Raw genomic sequence first — 18,251 nt, forward strand, 5'->3', positions numbered from 1 at the left:
AAAGTCTTCTCTCCCTGTGTAATCTCCAGTAGACTTGGTTTTGAGGGTTTCGCTCCAATGGGGAAGGAAACCTGCAGTTCTCCACACCAATAGAGCAATTCTCTGTCTCTGATGGTGACTTGTTAATTCCTCCAAAAATTCCCAGAACCTTCCACTTCTTTGACCTTACTGGCTGATGCAAAAATTTGATGTAAATGCTATGAGACAGAAAGTTTAAAGTGACACCTCCATTTATGCAAAAAGAGTTCCAGCTTTTAAAGTTGTATCTAAGTTACCTTAGAGCTTCTAATCCTGCCAAAGCACCTTTAGAAAAGCACAATTATTAGTGATTAGATAAAGTGACATATAAAAAAAAAAGCTAGTTTACATTGCCCTCATAACTAAGTTTTTCATTTTCATAAAGCCTTGGCAAGATTAAAACAAGCACCAGGTACTTAAAATATCATCCAGATTTGGGAACCAGGGAAAATCAAGAAAGAGGGAATTTTTATCTTTTTGACATTTTTGACTACCTTCTATGGATAGATCTCTACATTTGCTTATCATAGACTTATTTTTTCTTTTATTTCTATGCTTCCTTTGAAGTACTCATGAAAATCAGACTGAGAAGATAACAGAGAATCAATACAGTCCAGAAAGTTCTGTTTCCCTGCCACTATTCAAATACTGTCCCAAATCTTCGTTCGCGAAGCCTCGCCATGATGATGATGATGATTCAAATACTGTAAGCTCACCATTTACATTGTGTTGTTTTCAGTAGTGCCATATCAAAGGCTTATTTTGTTTAAATAATTCCTTTAATTTCCCCCTTTTCAGTAGTCCAGTGAACTAATGTTGTAATAGTAAACAAGAGCTAATTAGCAGATGGTTGGGTTTTTTTCCATGCAAACTAAACAGCAAATATGAGGGCAACAATTTTCATGGCTTTTCAACTTGCAGTCATCTACATACAAAAAATTTATGCCCAAACAACATATCATGAGCAAACATTCTGGTTTTAATTTTTTTTCTACTAGTGAATTGCTTATCATAATTCTTACTGAAGTCAAAAGAGTTATGATAAATTGCCCTTGTCAAAAATCTGAGCTTACAGTCCTCAATTATGTGGTAATGCTGCTTCCCAGTAGTAAAATTTTAAAATATCTTTTTTTTTTTTTCCTCTTCAACTTTTTCATTAAGAACATACCATACATCACCTCTGCTGTAACTCAGTGCAAAATGTACAGCAGGGACCTTGTGATCTGGACATCTCTAAGGTATTTCTGGCCCGTTTCTTTCCATCCTATCAAAACAACTATATTTTGTAAAAAAAGTTACATCTCTTAATGCCAGCCCTCAAGCTGAATCACTGCTTACTTGTTTAGAGTCTTTCAGCTGTTGAAATAGCAGATATGTTAAATTTGTAGCAAAGAGGTAATCTGTCCACCTCCCAGCTCCTATCATCAAGCTGTTTTCCTGCTGAGGTTCTGGCAGCCTCATCATCAGGAAAGAAAAGGTCTGTGCAGTTAAGCACTGTGTAAGCCAAAGGCACCTATTTTCAAAAAGGACTTGGGATTTAACTCCACTGTTGCATGTTGAATTTGAGCATTTGCACAGTTTGACATCTCAGCCCGTCCTGAAAAGGAAAACCAAAAGCCCCAGAGCTCTTCCACACATCTCGAGTTATGTTTACCTCCTTAAAACAAGGAGCCTTGAGAAATCGTCACCACTGCCACTCAAATGCAACCACAGCACCACCTGTAACACAGTGTTTGCTTTTGGGTGCTCTTGCACTGGTCGTGATAGGAAGAAAGAGATGCAGCTCATTCTTTTAGTTGTGTGGCTTTGTATGGGAAACAAAGGATGAACTCTCCCTCCGAATGACTGACAGCATTGGGCTTCCCCCAAGAGATGAATTAAGGGTGAATAAGGGTGAGGTTATTCGTATTCGAAAGGATAGTTTGACCCACACATTGCTAAGGCCTCTACTGATGCTCTGTGACCTGTCTAACAGTACACTGGCACAGCTCCTTCACTCTCTAAACACACATTTCATCTAAACATGAAAATTGTACTACTTTAAATGCACCGAAATAACGATACCATCACACTACCAAATACAGATGCAGCTTTCTAAAATGGCGCAACTATCCCAATGGAAACCAAGTACCTTTTTACACACATAACTGCATTCACACTACGGGTGTGACTATTTATTACAGCTATATTTCAGAGACAAATAAAGATACATTGCATCTGTAACCAGAATACTCACACAAGATGCAACTTATTGCCATTTCTGAACTATTATCCCTTGAGCACAGAGAAAGAAAATTCTGAACATTATTGAAAATAAAAAATGTATTATCTTCATTACAACTAGGGTTTCATCCTTTTTTCCCCACAACTTCCAGGGCATTTCATCCTGCTCTTTTATTAACCGGGTTCTTCTGTGTTTCTAAAACCAGTGTTCTTGTACATACAGGTTGCATATTTAAAAATTAAAAAGGCTAATGCTGTGGAAATAGACTTTGTGTGGAGGAACAGTGAATTCATTCCTCATGGTCAAGGTCTCAGCTGTTTCCAAAATGTTCAAGGATTTCATTCTGATAATTCAATTTCTGTTTATTTTTTTACAAACATCTGTTGAATATTCCCAGGCTACTTGGGGATCTCGTTTTGACCCATGCATGGTACTTTAGTACCTTCATACTTCAATTATTGCATGACTCTCTCCTAGCTAGTCTCCTAGATGATTTTATTAGAAGTGATCATCTGCAAAACATTGCTACTCAGCTTATACACTTTTCTAATGTTTAGACCACATTACTCCCATTTCAGCCTTTAAAAGTACCTCAAAATATCAAAAAAGAAGAATTTCTTTTAAACCAAAAAATGACTAGGAAATTCTTTTTCTTAAATATCCCTCTCATTCTTATGGCTAGTACTTTCTAAACAGGTATCCAAGTGCTGGCTTCTAACTCTCCTCTTTAGACCTCGTGCCTTGGCCCCAGTTGTTCTCTGAGAAGATGGGTCCCATGCAGAGATGCAAGCAGTGCAGGGGAAATCGTGCCATCCCATATTCTCTCCCTGCAGCCAAAAGGGGTTCTTGGTATGCTGGTAACTCACTCTGAGAACAGCTGGCACAGGACCAGGCAAGCTGTGAGGATGGCCCTGACACACAGATGTTCCCGTCTGGGAATCTAATATGTATAAAAATAATCTGAATTTACTGAATTAGTGAATATTCACAGCTCTGAGGAGCACCGTCATGCAAAAATATAAGATCTTAGAAGATGGAAATTCTTGCTACAGAGAAACATATTTGCTACTGGTATACAGAAGAGAAGGGCAACAAAATTTAGGATAATTAAAGTCCAGGAAATTTCTTTGCTCTGAGAAAAGTGAAAAACCTATTGACTTCACCAGTGAACTATTTCTGACCAGCCCTAAGTACGTTAAATCAAGATATTTACTGGAATAAATTAACACACTAAAGCAATGGAAGAAACTGAAAGGTGTTTGTTCTTCCTAGAAAGTGCAGAGACTTGAGAGATAATAAACACACAATTCCACTAGCACTAACTTCATCTGCAGTTTAATAATATGAATTTATTTATATGCAATTCTTTTCTTGAAAGAGACTAGTTAATAATTTCTAACAGTTCACTGAGTTCAGAAGCATCTAAAGTACCAGATGCTTTTTCAATTGGTGCAAGGTCCAATGGTCAAATTCCAGGCTCACGCCAAACCCCTCATTTGTTCTTGCTGAAAATACCACAAAACTGGTTTCACCTCCTGGAATTTCAGTCTTTGCATTCTGGAAATGAAGATGTGTCCATGTTTTGAACCCTAAAACATAACTCCAGTTTTGTTAATTTTGAACATTGGTTTAATTCTCCATATCTTAACTTTGCTCTGTCAAAAATTATGACTATGTACCTTATGATAATCAATTGACATTTAAGCCTGTATGTTGTTCTATGGGATTGAGAAAGAAAATAATTCCAAGAGTTCATTTACAAAATGTTATTAATACATTACAGTTGGTATTTACCCTAATTTTTCTAAGACTGTGATGAAAAACAGTCTGTATGTATACTCCTCCTAACACTGAACAGCATTTATGTCTGCCTTTCAAAACAGAGCTTTCAGACTCAGGTAGGGATTAGTCATTCTTCCTTACAACTCCTTCCTGCACAACCACTTACGCTCTAACTATTCTTTGGATTTAAAAATAGTCCTCTGTTTTGATCATTTAGGTTTTTACTCTCCATGACCATAAAACTTGTTTGAACGTGAGAACTGAGGGTTTTCTACTCTGGAGTAAAACCCCTGGCAGAGTGCAAGCACAACAGGAAAATGTTATCAGTTATACAACCAAGGAAACAAACACACCACATCAGATTGCAGAAATTTGTTATTTTAAGTGAAGAAATGCTCAGGCTTTCACAAAAGATCAAATGGAAAGAGAACATAGCTATGGGATAAAGATTCCATCTGTGCTGAGAAACCTCATCTCATTCTACCTACAATTTGACACTTTTTAATTTTACCTGTTGTAATTTCTTTATTAGTCTCTCATTCTGTGACCCCTTGCTTAGAACTAATTTCAAAGACACAAAACAGACCCCCCCCCCCTTCAAGCAACGAACCTAACGCCAGTTAAAATGGAGCACACACGTGAAGGACTGAGCCTTTGGATCAAAAGCTACACAGGGCAAGGACTGACATTTCTGCCAAGTTCCTTATACAAATACTTTTCTTTCCCTCTGTATTATCAAATGCCTTCCACCTACCTTATGCAATTTCTTCCTCTGTTCTTAATGATAATAGCTTGCATTATGTAGTACCTTTCATCCAGAAGAATCACAAATGCTTTGCAGCCCACGGAGAAGGATTATCTCGCCCACTATCAGAACTCAGCTAGGTCTAAGCTCAATGGTGTCACTTTTACGCTAGGTATCACACGGCAATCAAGGGGAAATTTTTTTAAAGCTTACATTACTCGTGATTAGTACCTTGGATTAGCTATTTAATTCTTTTGGAAAGACCCTAGAACTGCAATAGTCTCATGTACATAGCAGAAAGGGGAGTCAACAGATTGATGGAAGAAAGATCACTATGGTGTGGTAGAAATATGCATCAAGGCCAGGCTAAGGCTGTTTACCACCATGACTTCTCCAGTACAAAGTACTGGCAAGAGTTGGTGCCTGATATATGTACTCTCCACCAAAAGCATCCTTCCCCTCTAAATACGAAGCTGCATTCTTCACAACTTTCCTTTCCTTGTCACTATTTATTGTCCTGAGTTCATGCCTGAATGCACAGTTCTACATCCAAATACACTTACGAAACAGAAACCTGCCTTTCCTTTCAAAGGCATTCTTTAATCAAGGTGACAGGTGGAGAAAATCAGTTATGTGACCAAAAAAAAAAAAAAGTTATTTGAGAACCTTACATAAAAAAGAAATAATATAAATGACAGCTGAGATATTTTTCGGCACTGGCAGAAGCCAGTAATGCTTCTAGTGAAAAAGTTGTGTTCCAGAATGGAAAAACTGAATTCAGAATACAATTTGCTAAGTACATATGCATAGGTTGCTAAATGAAGAATTTTTAGGGGTTTATTCCCTATGCATGAGCTTTTTTCTTTGTTTTATATGGCTTGCTATTGTCTTTAACTGGTAATAGCCCTGGAACAAATTTTGGTAGACTGTCAGACAAGTACTTGAAAGTCGAATCAAATCCATTGTTCTGTTATATTAAAGGCATATATACATAGAAATGAAGATAAAACTTTCCTCTTCTGGATACAACTTGACTCAGTCGAAGTCTGCAGGAGATATGAATGAGGTTATCACAACTGAAAAATGGCAGTTCAAGACTGAGCTGCACGATGGTTTCAGTCTGTGAAGCTCCCTCTCCACTCATTCCCAACCTTCCCCAAGTGATCCAGTATGGTAATCCACAACAACGACTTAGCTCACAGTTCACTGCGGATCAGTTCTTAAGAAAATCATGAACTTAAGCTCAAAAAAATCATGATCAAAGTGCTGACTTCAGTATGAGTCTAAATCCTGACTATATTGGTTTTTGGCAATTTTGCAATTTTGCAATTCTAAAGTTTTTAGAGCATTTGTACTTTGAATAGGATATTTCTATTTGCAAAATGTGCCAAAAGATTCTGTTAACATTTGAAATTAGTTTTAAAATTAACTAATAAAGCAGAAGTAGTTTTACTGTATTTTATTTTTAAGAAACTTCAAACTACTAATATAACACTGGCAAGATAACGCACTCATCCGTTTTACACATTATAAACAACTTAGCTGCTTGGCATTATATATTTTTATATCAATATGGCAACAGTGTACTAAGACATAGTACGTAGAATGAAACAGCAGTATATGTGTTCTCACATGATGCCATCTTATCTATCAAGACACACAGACATGTATCATATGATCTATATTGCTTCCAACAGATAATGGGCATTCTCCCTTGACACAGAGGGAGTTCAAGTTTGAACTTTTCAGCGAAAGCAGTCAAGTTGTAGCTCAAAAGCTGCTGCAAGGGCTTCTGACTGACCGTTCAATGACTAGATCAAATTTGACCTAGACAAACAAATCCAGATCAGGTTTTACTCAATAGTTGTGCACCTCGTCTGTCAGTCTGAAAAATCAAGCAGTAACATTGAACAGCAGAAAAAATCTAGTTTGTTTTATGAGCACTGGAACAAAGGATTTGTACTTGATATTTGACTCACTTCTAGTCAAAGGTGGACAGGTTGGACAGGACACTGTTTCTTTCACTAGCCATCTAAAGATGATGTCATTTGACCTCTGTATTCTACAACCTGACGCTGGAGTCTGCACCAGGTCTCGGCACCACCAACTGGGCGCTCATGCATCACTTCTCTGTGGATTCAAGTGCTGCATCAAAAGCCAGAGATCACGCACTCCTTCATGCCATGTCGAAACAGAACTTATTCTCTTCAGCACAGCATGTTACGTGCTGCCCTTTTGTCCATTTACTTCCCATCCAGTCCTTCAATTTTCATAAAATTTCACATCAAGGAAACTCAGATCAAATAAACCCACCAGTCAAACTAAACTATGGGTTGTTTGTTTTTCTGTTATGTCTCTTTTCTAATACCTCACGTCTATTCGTCCTATTTAGCTTGTGCAAGCTGCAGAGTGACTTGTCTTCTCTGCTATATTTGGATGGCAGCTAGTTAGCACCAAGGTCCATTCTATGTCAGCTTTCCAGCACAGATATAGCGGGATTTGGCTGGATTCCAAGCAACCTTTATAAAAACACCACCAGCAAAACAAACTTGGTATTTACAAAGAGCCTCACTATTCCTGAACTAGTTATGATGCTACATACACATAGTAGGCTGCAAGCAGTTTTGCAGCCAAAACCAGAAATTAGAAACTTACTTCAATGCTGAAGTACCCTCTGTCCACGTAGTCCCCAAGGAAGAGGTACCGCGTGTTGGCAGGAGAACCTCCCACTTCAAACAGTTTCATCAAGTCAAAGAACTGACCATGGATGTCTCCACAAACTAGAAGAGAAGAGGAGCAATATTTAGATCCATCATGCAAAGATCATCTTAGGCACACACATTCCAAAGTCACTGTGTTATAAGAAATGTGTTACTGCAATTTTGTGCATCATTCACTAGTTAAACAACTAGTGAGCACCAGCAGAAGTGCTCAGCAGAAGCTGCTTTTCTATGATGTACATCCATATATGTGCATGCAAAAAAGGCTACCAAATAATTAAAGGAGAACCATCAGGTAAATCTAGCCTATAATTATTTTCACAGGTATCTGTCTGTTCCTCCTACTGCCGACCAGAGCATACAGTACTGGCAATAGTAGTAAGACAAACCAAAGCTGCCCTGAAAGAGAGAACATGTTCAAGCAAGGTTACTCTTTCTTTTAACATTACTCTTCTATTTTTCCTAGTCTTAAACCTAGAGGAACCCCAACAGGCTTTCCATAAAATGCAAAGCACGCCTGTCCTGTGCGTGCCACTGGTTAAACCGACACACTTCTGACTTCTGGTTTCTGTACAGAAAAACAGTCTGCTTGCTTTCCCAAAGCATGTCTTACACAAGAGGACACTGGTGTTTCATGTTTTAACCTCTACCCCTTTATTTAACCTCATATAATTGTGATTTGTTCTACTTCACTGCAGTAAAGTCAATCAACAGGGAGCTTCCCTAGAAAGAGTAACCCCAATAAACGTGACAGACCAAGCACAAGTGACACACAGCCCAGGCTAAGCGGGGATGCCTCTGTCTGTGCCTTAAGGGCAAGACCTTGGTTTGGTTATCTTGTGAAATTGCAAACTCCCTGGTGGGTGATTTCAAGCATCTGCAGGAGGGTAGGCAAGGCATTTGAGAACCCCATGGAAGCCTAACCAAAAGTGCTGTGTCAAAACCTGCTTTGTTTTGCCTTGCTTTGTTTCTTCTACTCAAGAGAGTAGGAGAACTTCACACACACATACCCTGTTTAGGGCCAAGCCTGGGACTTTTATGGCAATGATTCTTAACAAAGAAGATATTAACAGTTCTGACTTACTGAGGTCAGTTTAGACTGGTTTTCCCTTTAGTGACTCAAAAAAAAAATAATTTGATTTTCAAACGCTGAGGGTGATTATGAAGTAACTGAAGAAAACCAAGGACACAAGATAGGCCTGGCAACAGCAGCCCAGCTTCAGTAGAATTCAGATGCTCTCTCTGATGTAATGGTCTTGCTCCATCACAGATAAACAAACCTCACATTTTTCACACGCTATGGAGAAGCATGAAGTCACACCTCCATACAGATACAAAAGGACTATATACAACAGCTGTAACACCAAAACCAACAAACTCACAGTGCAAAAAGTGTCACATTTCAGTCCAGTGTCGCATTATACTTTTTAACTCGTATCCCTTTTCTCTAAATGTATACACTAATAATAGGACCCATATAGTGTCATTCCATCAAAAAAAAAAAAAATACAAAACCAACCCCCATCCAAAACAAAACCAAGCAACCACCCACCCCCTGAGTACAAAAAGTCCCACCGATGTCCCAGTCACTCTTTCAGGAATATTTATGTGAAATTGGTGATAGTATTCACGATTGCTTGCTAGCTGATCATTCTGCTGTGATAGTAACATGATATTTTCCCCATAAAATAGTATATTTTATCTTATCACCACTGTGCTACATTGTATGATCTTTTTCCAAGTTGACCCCCAACTATGAGTTTCAGATGACAACTTTCATGCTAAAAGCCATCAACAGTTACAATTTCTACCTAAAAATAATATCTGCCATTAATTATGCAAAATAAATACTATTTAAATCTTCGAGTGGTATAACACCACCACTGTTTCTCTAAAAAAAAAATCTGTATCCCAAAAGGAATTTTTCAATAACACTTTTATTTGAACACATTAATCTACCAAACTTCTTGACTGTACTCCTCTGCATGGACACTGTGGGAAGATTAAAAACACGTGTCGCATATTGATGGCCAGGCAATCTGCTCTCCTAACTTCCAGCAGAAAAGCTTTTAGTTATGTAACTGTACAGCTCTACCAATTATCGCCCGCCCCCATTTGCTCCAACTGCAAAAGCCTGAAGTTGAACAAGACTGAAAGATTTTTAAATGGATTTAACTTTTGTACTTTCACTTAAAGCACAAAGAAACTAGACTTTTTTTTTTTTGGTATGCAGATGTGTGAACAGGTAAATACATTGAGGCCTTTACAGAGAAACCAGAAAGCTTTCTCCAAGTAGCTGTATGTTCATGGATTTGTCACAAGTCAGAAAAGCAGTGAGCAAATCAGTGAAGAAGACAGAAATAAAAAGTGCAGAGCTCTGCAATCCCATGACTTGCAAAATTCTGAATTGGTCTTGAGAATTGATATTAGATTGATATTCCAGGCACTTTGCACAGAGCAGCCTACTTCTTTTAAACTTGGCAGTAGATGCAGAAATGTATCCAGGAAACAAACAAACAAACAAACAAACAAACAAACCCAACACCACGACAAAAAACCCCAACCTGAGATGGAAAGCTGAAAAGCCCAGCCCCCAAAGCCAACCTTGCCAATTGAAGTCGTTCCAAAAGAGAAGCATATAATCAGCAGGTATAAGCAGTGGGAGGAAGATACTCAAAATTAAGAGTTAGCATTGAGAGTCAATTTATTATGGTAAGATCTCAGAACTCCTACTGAAAAACTACAGTTACATACAGTTAATCCAATCAGTATTTTGCCTGGAATAGCATGGAATATCTTAAGGATTTCACACTTTCCAGGTCTGGACATATAAACTTGAAACATCCTTGCAGTGTAAAACTCACATTCTGATGAACAGCCTTATTTACAAGTAAATTAAAGGGCAATTTTGCCTGCATACAGTACTGTGCTCCATTTGTAGTTTGAAAGCAACTGTTTCTAATGGTATAGTTCTGTCACCTTTCTTTTCCAATTCTAAATTCTTATGAACCTCAAATCTGGAAGATTTCCCTGGAAGGTGAATCTGATTCTTTATCTTTCATTAGGTGGGGACAGAAGAGATCCAGCATTATATTTCCATTCATTCCGAAACATCCACCAGCCAATAACTCTTGTCATAGTCTTCCCATCTTGTGTTCACTAACAAAGAACCATGCAGCACTGTCCCAAGAGCCCATAGGAGAGGCTCCATATCCACTCCATGCTGCTTCTACAAAACTAAGTCCACTACCTTCCTCCTTCCTGCTACAGAAAAAAAAACTAAAAAGCACACTAGTTATTATATAGTCAGGTTCACTCTTTTACAAGCATTGCCACTGGATCTGTCACTCTGGTCAATTTTGCCAGGCAAGTCCTATTTTTTTATACTTGCGCAGGTCCTTTTTTGGTACTGGAGGACTTGCTGTCGAACAACACGTGCAAAGAGATATGAATGTTTTTTCATCAAATAACAACAAAATAATGCCCAGCACAGTGAAGTAGGAAATGCAATTCTTAATGAAGATCTCCAGGATCAACATATTATGGATTTAAACTATGGACAAAGGGAACATAAAACATGGTTTGTACGTGTGTGGGATGAACAGTAAAAGCTACTGTGTTTGTACAAAAAAAACACACAAGAGGAGGAATTCACGTATTTTCCAGTATCACTGATTCCCCGAAAGTGACATCAAATCATAGCCTTTTTACACTCATCCATTTATCATAACAAAGTAATCTGACAGCAATTTTTTCTCCCCTAAAAAGACCGCTCTGCTTAATTTACCCAGAACTTTTCAACTTCCTTTATTTTCTTAAATTGCTGCTGGTCAACAACAAAACAGCATTTCCAGTTGCTTACTATTTTCAGGGATCAGTTCAGGCACCAAACTTGTTGCTCAAGAATTTGTCTATCTGAGCCTTCCAATAGCATACCTAACCTCTCAAGACAGCAAGCCCAAGAACTGCACAACACAGTCGTAAACCGATGTTTTAAGCTATTTGAAGCTGATGTCCTGATCTTCAACAAATTAACTGTTGGCAAAATCGGAAAGCTTAAGAAACATTGGTTATTTGTGGACTCCTTGAAAATTTATCCCAGTTGAGGAAGTTTTCAGGGAAGACATGGGCCCCACCACAAGATTCAACTTCACAGGACTGCCCCTGTAATTACTGAGAAATCACATTTCTAAGCAGCTTTTCCTACTTGTTATGATGACTATTTTGACCCACTAAACCATCTTAACCTATAGTACCAGAATATAAGTGTCTATAAAATACTATTTTATTTTAAAAATAGAAATTAGACATGCAAGAGAGACAGGAGAAATATTTTTGTCATCCTAGTACAAATTAAATTATGTTTCTGATGGCTTCATTGTGAGGATCTCTCTTTGATTTATGTCAAAGGAACAAGTAATATTGAAACAGGAACCACTGATTTCAAGTAGTACTAGTAATGAAGGAAATCCAAAGCTTAGCAGTGGTTTTGCCAGTTATTTATAGATGACAAAGTGGTATAACAGTGATTTAGAGTGCAGTGTTTATTGGCATACATAAAACGTCTGTGAATGCTTTTCACCTACCTTCCTTCAGATAACTAAATGCCCTTCACTACATAGAGACTCAATCCAGAGATTATTCTGTGTGGTTTCCCACTCCAATTGGCTATTAAGAACAAAATTTATATTCATAGTACATTAAACACTGTCAATTCACAAATTTTCTATCTGCAACAGTTTGGATATGCTGCACTTATTTTCCCATTTATCATTTACTTAATTGGCGCAACATTACAGTCTGACAGTAAAATACCATTACTCTTTCAAGTGAATTTCTATTCCATGTATCACAAGATTATACTCTCATCTTCAAATGCCATCAGGTATTAGGAGCAGATAGGCAACACTCTTTTTTCATCAGCTTCTGAAGCAACATCTGCAAACTCACACATGTATGACAATTAAAAACAATGAAGAAAAGACACCTTTTAAACCACTGTGTAGGGAATAATATCTATCACTTGACAACTTGTTCTTTACAATCACTGAGCTAGGGATGTTTTTGCACTGAGAACCAGGAGACTGTGCTTGAGCAAAGCAGCACACGATACTGAAAAACCTAAGGGAGAAAAACACCCTATTGAGTTACAGTGCAGAATGCAAACTGCAAATCCCACAGAAGGTTGTTTTGTACAATGTTTTGGAAGTGTTTAGCTGCTTACCATTTCATTAGTGAGTAAACGCTTCCAAGAGCTTACTGCTTTTCAAGGACACCTGGTACTTACAAACCCTTACTGACTAGGGAATGAGTGCACCATGTAAACCTGGACGTGTCTGAGCTGACTTGTGGACAGTCCTTTGCACAGACCTACAAAATAAGATGGTAAAGAGGCTGCATGCCCCAGTGAAAAGTATGTCCTAACCATTTCTCCAGGAAAGTAGTTTGAAGCAATGAAAACTTACAAAGGACTAAGTGAAGAAGCCAAGCGAGGACAAAGTACTTACAAGCAACAGTGGACACATAAAGGCAAAGCAAAAACACCTACACCAACTTTTGTAGCTGAGTTGTCAAAGACTGGGCTTTCTTAGACAACTGATAAATCTGAGGGAAAACATCTGCAAGAGTTATATACATGAAATTCTCAGGTGCTTCAAGAAAAACTACTGTATTGTTCCTGAAGGGCTAAACTGTTAACCAGGAAGCTCTTATTTTCCCCAAAATTTAAGCACAATATAAGGGTGACATGTCCTTGATTATGCAATCTTTCAGCTTGAATGAGGTTTGTTTCCAACTGTGTTTCTGAGAAACATTATATATTGTCACAGCAATATGAAACGTTCAGAATACCACAGGTTTTATTCCACACTGCTTTTTTTGGGTTTTTTTATTGCTAAAGAAAGAGCGATTTTCTTCCTTATTTTTTGGAGAACAGGAAGGAAGGAGAAGTACAAAATAAAAGAAGAAACTTCAGAAGTTTTTGTTTGTAGCTGCTCACTGAAGCACTGCTCAAGACACAAACTCTGTGGTTATTTTACATACATTGTTTCATCATCATACAGTTCCGTTCCTATTTATAAGTGAGATGTTAAAGGAACTTGCAGACTTCATTACTTACTCAGATTAAAGTCAGAATCATTTAGACAGCTCACTAGGTAACTTGTCCTAACAAAACTACAAGACTCAACATAATGGGCTTTCCTATGAATGTTTGTTATACTAGGTGTATTGAACAACACAGCTCTATTTCCAAAAGAAGCACAATCTCATTCATATTCATATCTGGTTACCTAACATGATTATAACAGGCTGTCATCTATCCTCTCCCTTCAATCACTGCATGTGAATTGATGAGTTTATACTACCAGAGCGAACTGGCGTTAACAAAAAACTGTAATTACGTATTTTCATAAAGAGGCCTGTTTAACTGAAGATGAAACCATTAACCATAGAGGTACAGCAAAGGAAACAGCAAATGAACCATCAAGGCCACATTTGCCTGTGTTGTCTGGTTGTCAACTTTCCTTCTTTGTACAGAGGGAAAAAAAAAAACTTGGAAAAAGCTTTTTTCTGGGTACACACGAGGACACTATACTATGTTCTGCTCTGTCAACACTTGCAATTCTAGTGTCTGTAAAGATCACCCACGCTCACTCCTAATAGGAGTTAGTTTTCTCCCACCATTCCCTGAAGGCTAGAACAAATTAATGACACTTGATTTGAAGAGACAGAGTGAAAAAGAGAAGAAAAACATCACATCAGAAAAGACCTTCAGGACAATAGTCATTAATATTCTGTGGTGAAGCAAAAAAAACCCCTAACCCATGCAGCAGCAAGCCCTTCAAGATGTTAAGCCTACAAAAATATCTTCACCACAAAGTTTTTAAAAATAGCTCCACAATATTACTTTTTGTGTCACAATATTATTTGCAGTGTCTCTAAACAAAATAAAAACCAGGTACATAAGCCTAGCCAGCAGAGAAGTGCCTTTATGTATATAAGAAATTTCAGAAGCAACTGTCTCAGGAAACAGGCTCTATCAAGTACTATAAAACCTACACTGGCAGAGAAAAATCCCTTCCTTCCATGCCCCTACCCCAGCTGAATTTTTCAGGAGAGTGTCCTGGGTGTCCCAGCAGCGAGGTGCTAAATGAAAACTTTTAATTCCAGGTCAAAGTCACATAAGAGAGTTGTAGTGGAAAGGGGATGGTAATCTAGTGAATATTTTGCAGATCTTTTTTCCAAGATCAGCAGGGATAGATGCTTTCATCGCATATACCAGAAGATGCTGAATTAGGTCACAGAGGGAGCTAAAAAATGTGATAGGACTAAAACATCATTCATTCCCATACACATCAAAGAAACAACTGTCTCTTCCCCTGCCACCCTCCAAGGTCAGCACTGCCCCTGAGCATCCTCCATAGCAAGTACAAAAGCAAGCATACTGTCATTATCTCCTGTTAATGCACCCTTAGCATCAGGGAGTAATGCATATTCCACAAATAACCCCATCAGAAGGATTACTTGTAAGGAAAGTGCTTCACTGGTGTTTGGATCAGGATTTCCAGATCATATCCTGAGATCAAGGTTATTTATAGCACTAGGAAAATTCTCTTATTCTCAGTTTTACAGATGTAAAAAACAAAAGGCCCAAGGAATTTTAATAGTTTATAAAGTCACAGGTTCAGTCAGCAGGAAGGCAGGGCTAGCCTGAGAGAGAACAGTACATCCTCATATTGCTCCACACAATTCAACACACCAGAAGAAGACAACCCTTTCAGTGAGGAAGGAAGGTCCTGCACAAGAAGTGTTCAGGCACAGACTGTTTTTAAACACGATGTTCCAAATGAAATTTAGAGAAGGTGAAACAAGGCAAAATGAGAAAAGGGTTTTTGAAGAGGAAAAGCTCAAATAAAGCAATATTTTTTTTTTGTTAATGATTTATTTCAACACTTAGGATCAGGTTTCTTTACAATTAGTTTTTCTCTCAGCAGTGCAAATCCCAACCCCAGTAAAGTTAAAACAAAGGCACTGGTATTACATGGACACAGTGAAAATTCTATAAAACCCAAAGAAACCTTTGATGGATAGTATCCTCGTTTGCTCTTCCATATGCTGAATTTTAGTATTACCCTCACAGACTGTAATCCAATTACCTTCCAAGCACCCAACAATTTACATGATTTTAATGGTAGCAGTATTAGCATGTCAAGCTTCAGTATATGAATGCCTAGCATCTAAAAACCCAACCACAAAAAACATTCATGTTGGCTTGTAATACAGGTTTTCCATTTTCACCAGGGGATAACATTTGCTGTCACAGTTTCCTCATTTTGTGCCATCACTGCCCTGTTTTATGCTTCATCCCACCCCCACTAGTGATTTTATTAAGAATCAGAAGCAATACTCCATGATAAAGAGTATCCTCCTTCCTTCAGTACAACAATTTGTCTTAGCAGCAGAAAATAAATATTTGCTCACCACAAACAAATGTATTTGTTCATTACCTTTGGATCTATAGCACACTGTCTCTATTTCCCAGAAACAGAAGTTAAGGGAAATAAAAATAGTATTTTTCAGATTCCTGTGCTCTTAATAAGCAACCAGCAGTATCAACATGGATACTTGTATGCACCCTGAGTTGAAAGAGCCAGCACAATTAGCTTCAAAGAAATTCAGTCAAATTCAGCATTTGAGCCTAAATTTGGAGCCGCAAGTGAAAAGAGCTAGCACTGAAGACCTACTGAGCTTTAACTTCAGCTTTTGCCCCCCTGTCTTTAAGGGGCTTGAGCTACTACTTTAACCTTTCTGTACTATGGGTATTCATGTGATAGTCTATGGGTGTAAGGTTAAGGAAATCAAGTAACATGCAAACGTGCCCAATTCTAGTTCAAGACACAGATGACAATTTTTTGAAATGATAGAATCCAAATTCCATAACCAAAGTCTTATAAAAATCTAATTCTTGGTAAAAATCACTTAACCTTTGAGGAAATTGCTTTCAGGCAGAAGTAATTTCTGTCCAAGTAAAAGCTCTTATGACAATTAGTTATAAGAACCAGTGCAAGGAAGAGTTGACCACATTAATTTCCTCTTGCTGAAAACATATACCTAAACATGATCTTGTGTAGGTGGTTAAATCCATATGCTGATCCTAAATCAACATGGATCATAGAATGGCTTGGGCTGAAACAAACTTCTATCACTTTATGATGATTATTAAAATAAACACAAAGAAGTCATGCTGATGAACTGAATAGTCTTAATTATGTTTCTTTGTATAACCTTTTTGTTACAATACATAATGAGTGCATGAAAGTAAGAGAGGATTCTGGGAAGCACTAGGGGTGGCAGAAAGGCATACTTGGGCTAGCTCCTGCACTGTGCTCCTCAAGCAAACTAATCAGTCTCTCCCCGTATATTGACAACTGTTTTCCTAAAGTCTGGCTGAGAGGCAAAAAAACCCAAAAAGTCTGAGGAGGGGAGGGACAGGAAAGAAGTATTACTTTGGCAGAAAGCCACCAACCACATCACATGCAGAAAGTTGTTTTGGGAGGTGAGTACTGCTATTCAGAAACAGAGATAAGAAGAGAAGGCCACTAGGTTGCAAAGAAAAAAATAGTGAAAAAATGGAAAAAAAATTCTATTACACTGAATTGGCATTTATGGCACTCTTCTGGTCTGTAGTCTATCAGTAATCTCAAATATGACATCCTTTCAGGTTTCTAATATAGAGTTATCAGATAGATTTTTAATGATTACAGACCAGACATTCCAAGGGGAGGTAAATAAGTGTTTAATACGTCACCAGTAAGTCTAACAAGATTTCACTGGCATTTGATTAGGTTAAATTTGATATGTGAATTAAGTGTATATGAAATTCAGTATCTCCATCCAAGGACCTTCACCACCTTAAATTTTGCATTTGCAGGATAAAGGTCTCTGCTGCTTGTATCAGCCTCAGCCAAACAGATCAGCCAAATGTCAATCATGCAATCAGAATATACATGGCCTGAAAACATCCCCAGCTACAGTTCCAGATGAGAAAAATAACCTCACAGACTTGGGACTTTAATAAAAAGTTGTATGTACAGATATCAAATAAACTTCTGAGTCAGCTTTTTGTATTGCAAGGACAAGATTTTCAGGAAGGTCAGAGGATCTAGCTACAGTGTTCATTAATTCTGATAGGAGCTGTGTGATTACTTCTTCCATAGCACTTCCCAGATTACCTGCTTTGAAGGAATATGGAACACCATAATCCTAGACATATACATAATCTAAATACGAAACAGTGTTTCTGTTAAGATACAGTACTTTAAATTATAATGTCATCATCATGGCTAGGTTTTGAGAACGAAGATTTGGGAAATTATAACGTACATGCATTTAAATGAGGCATTTATAATAAAGGAAGTATCTGAAAATACAATCCATTTCCTCTTAAAGCAACAACACGCTTGCTCTTCTTCAGAGACGGGTGTATGAACTACTACTACATGCAAGCATAATATTCCAGCTCTGTAAGGCATCATGCATTTAAGGAGAAGAGTACTGCTAAATTACTATTACTTACAGCACAAAAAGGCAAATCTGTATTTTAGCAGAAGATGCTTATCCTTCAGGACCTTACTGGGCTAATATCAGCTGCACTTCAACAACACACTTGGATAACCAAAGACGTGCTCGTTATATTAGACCACAAAGCATATACTCCTTTGAATATTTTACACAACACAATCCTGTCAGAGTACACAGCAAA

The 18,251-nt window shown here is 37.8% G+C and overlaps 1 protein-coding gene across 1 annotated transcript in view; it reads right to left on the minus strand.

Moving 5' to 3' along the window:
- PPP3CA (protein phosphatase 3 catalytic subunit alpha) overlaps positions 1-18,251 on the minus strand; it is a 191,729-nt gene that overhangs the window by 51,756 nt on the left and 121,722 nt on the right. Inside the window, exon 3 of the mRNA XM_017822245.1 lies at positions 7,425-7,549. Within this exon, the coding sequence (XP_017677734.1) occupies positions 7,425-7,549 (125 nt within the window). The remainder of the gene's footprint in view (positions 1-7,424; positions 7,550-18,251) is intronic.

The sequence above is a fragment of the Lepidothrix coronata genome, unplaced genomic scaffold, assembly GCF_001604755.1.
Source record: "Lepidothrix coronata isolate B3197 unplaced genomic scaffold, Lepidothrix_coronata-1.0 Scaffold96, whole genome shotgun sequence".
NCBI lineage: Eukaryota > Metazoa > Chordata > Aves > Passeriformes > Pipridae > Lepidothrix > Lepidothrix coronata.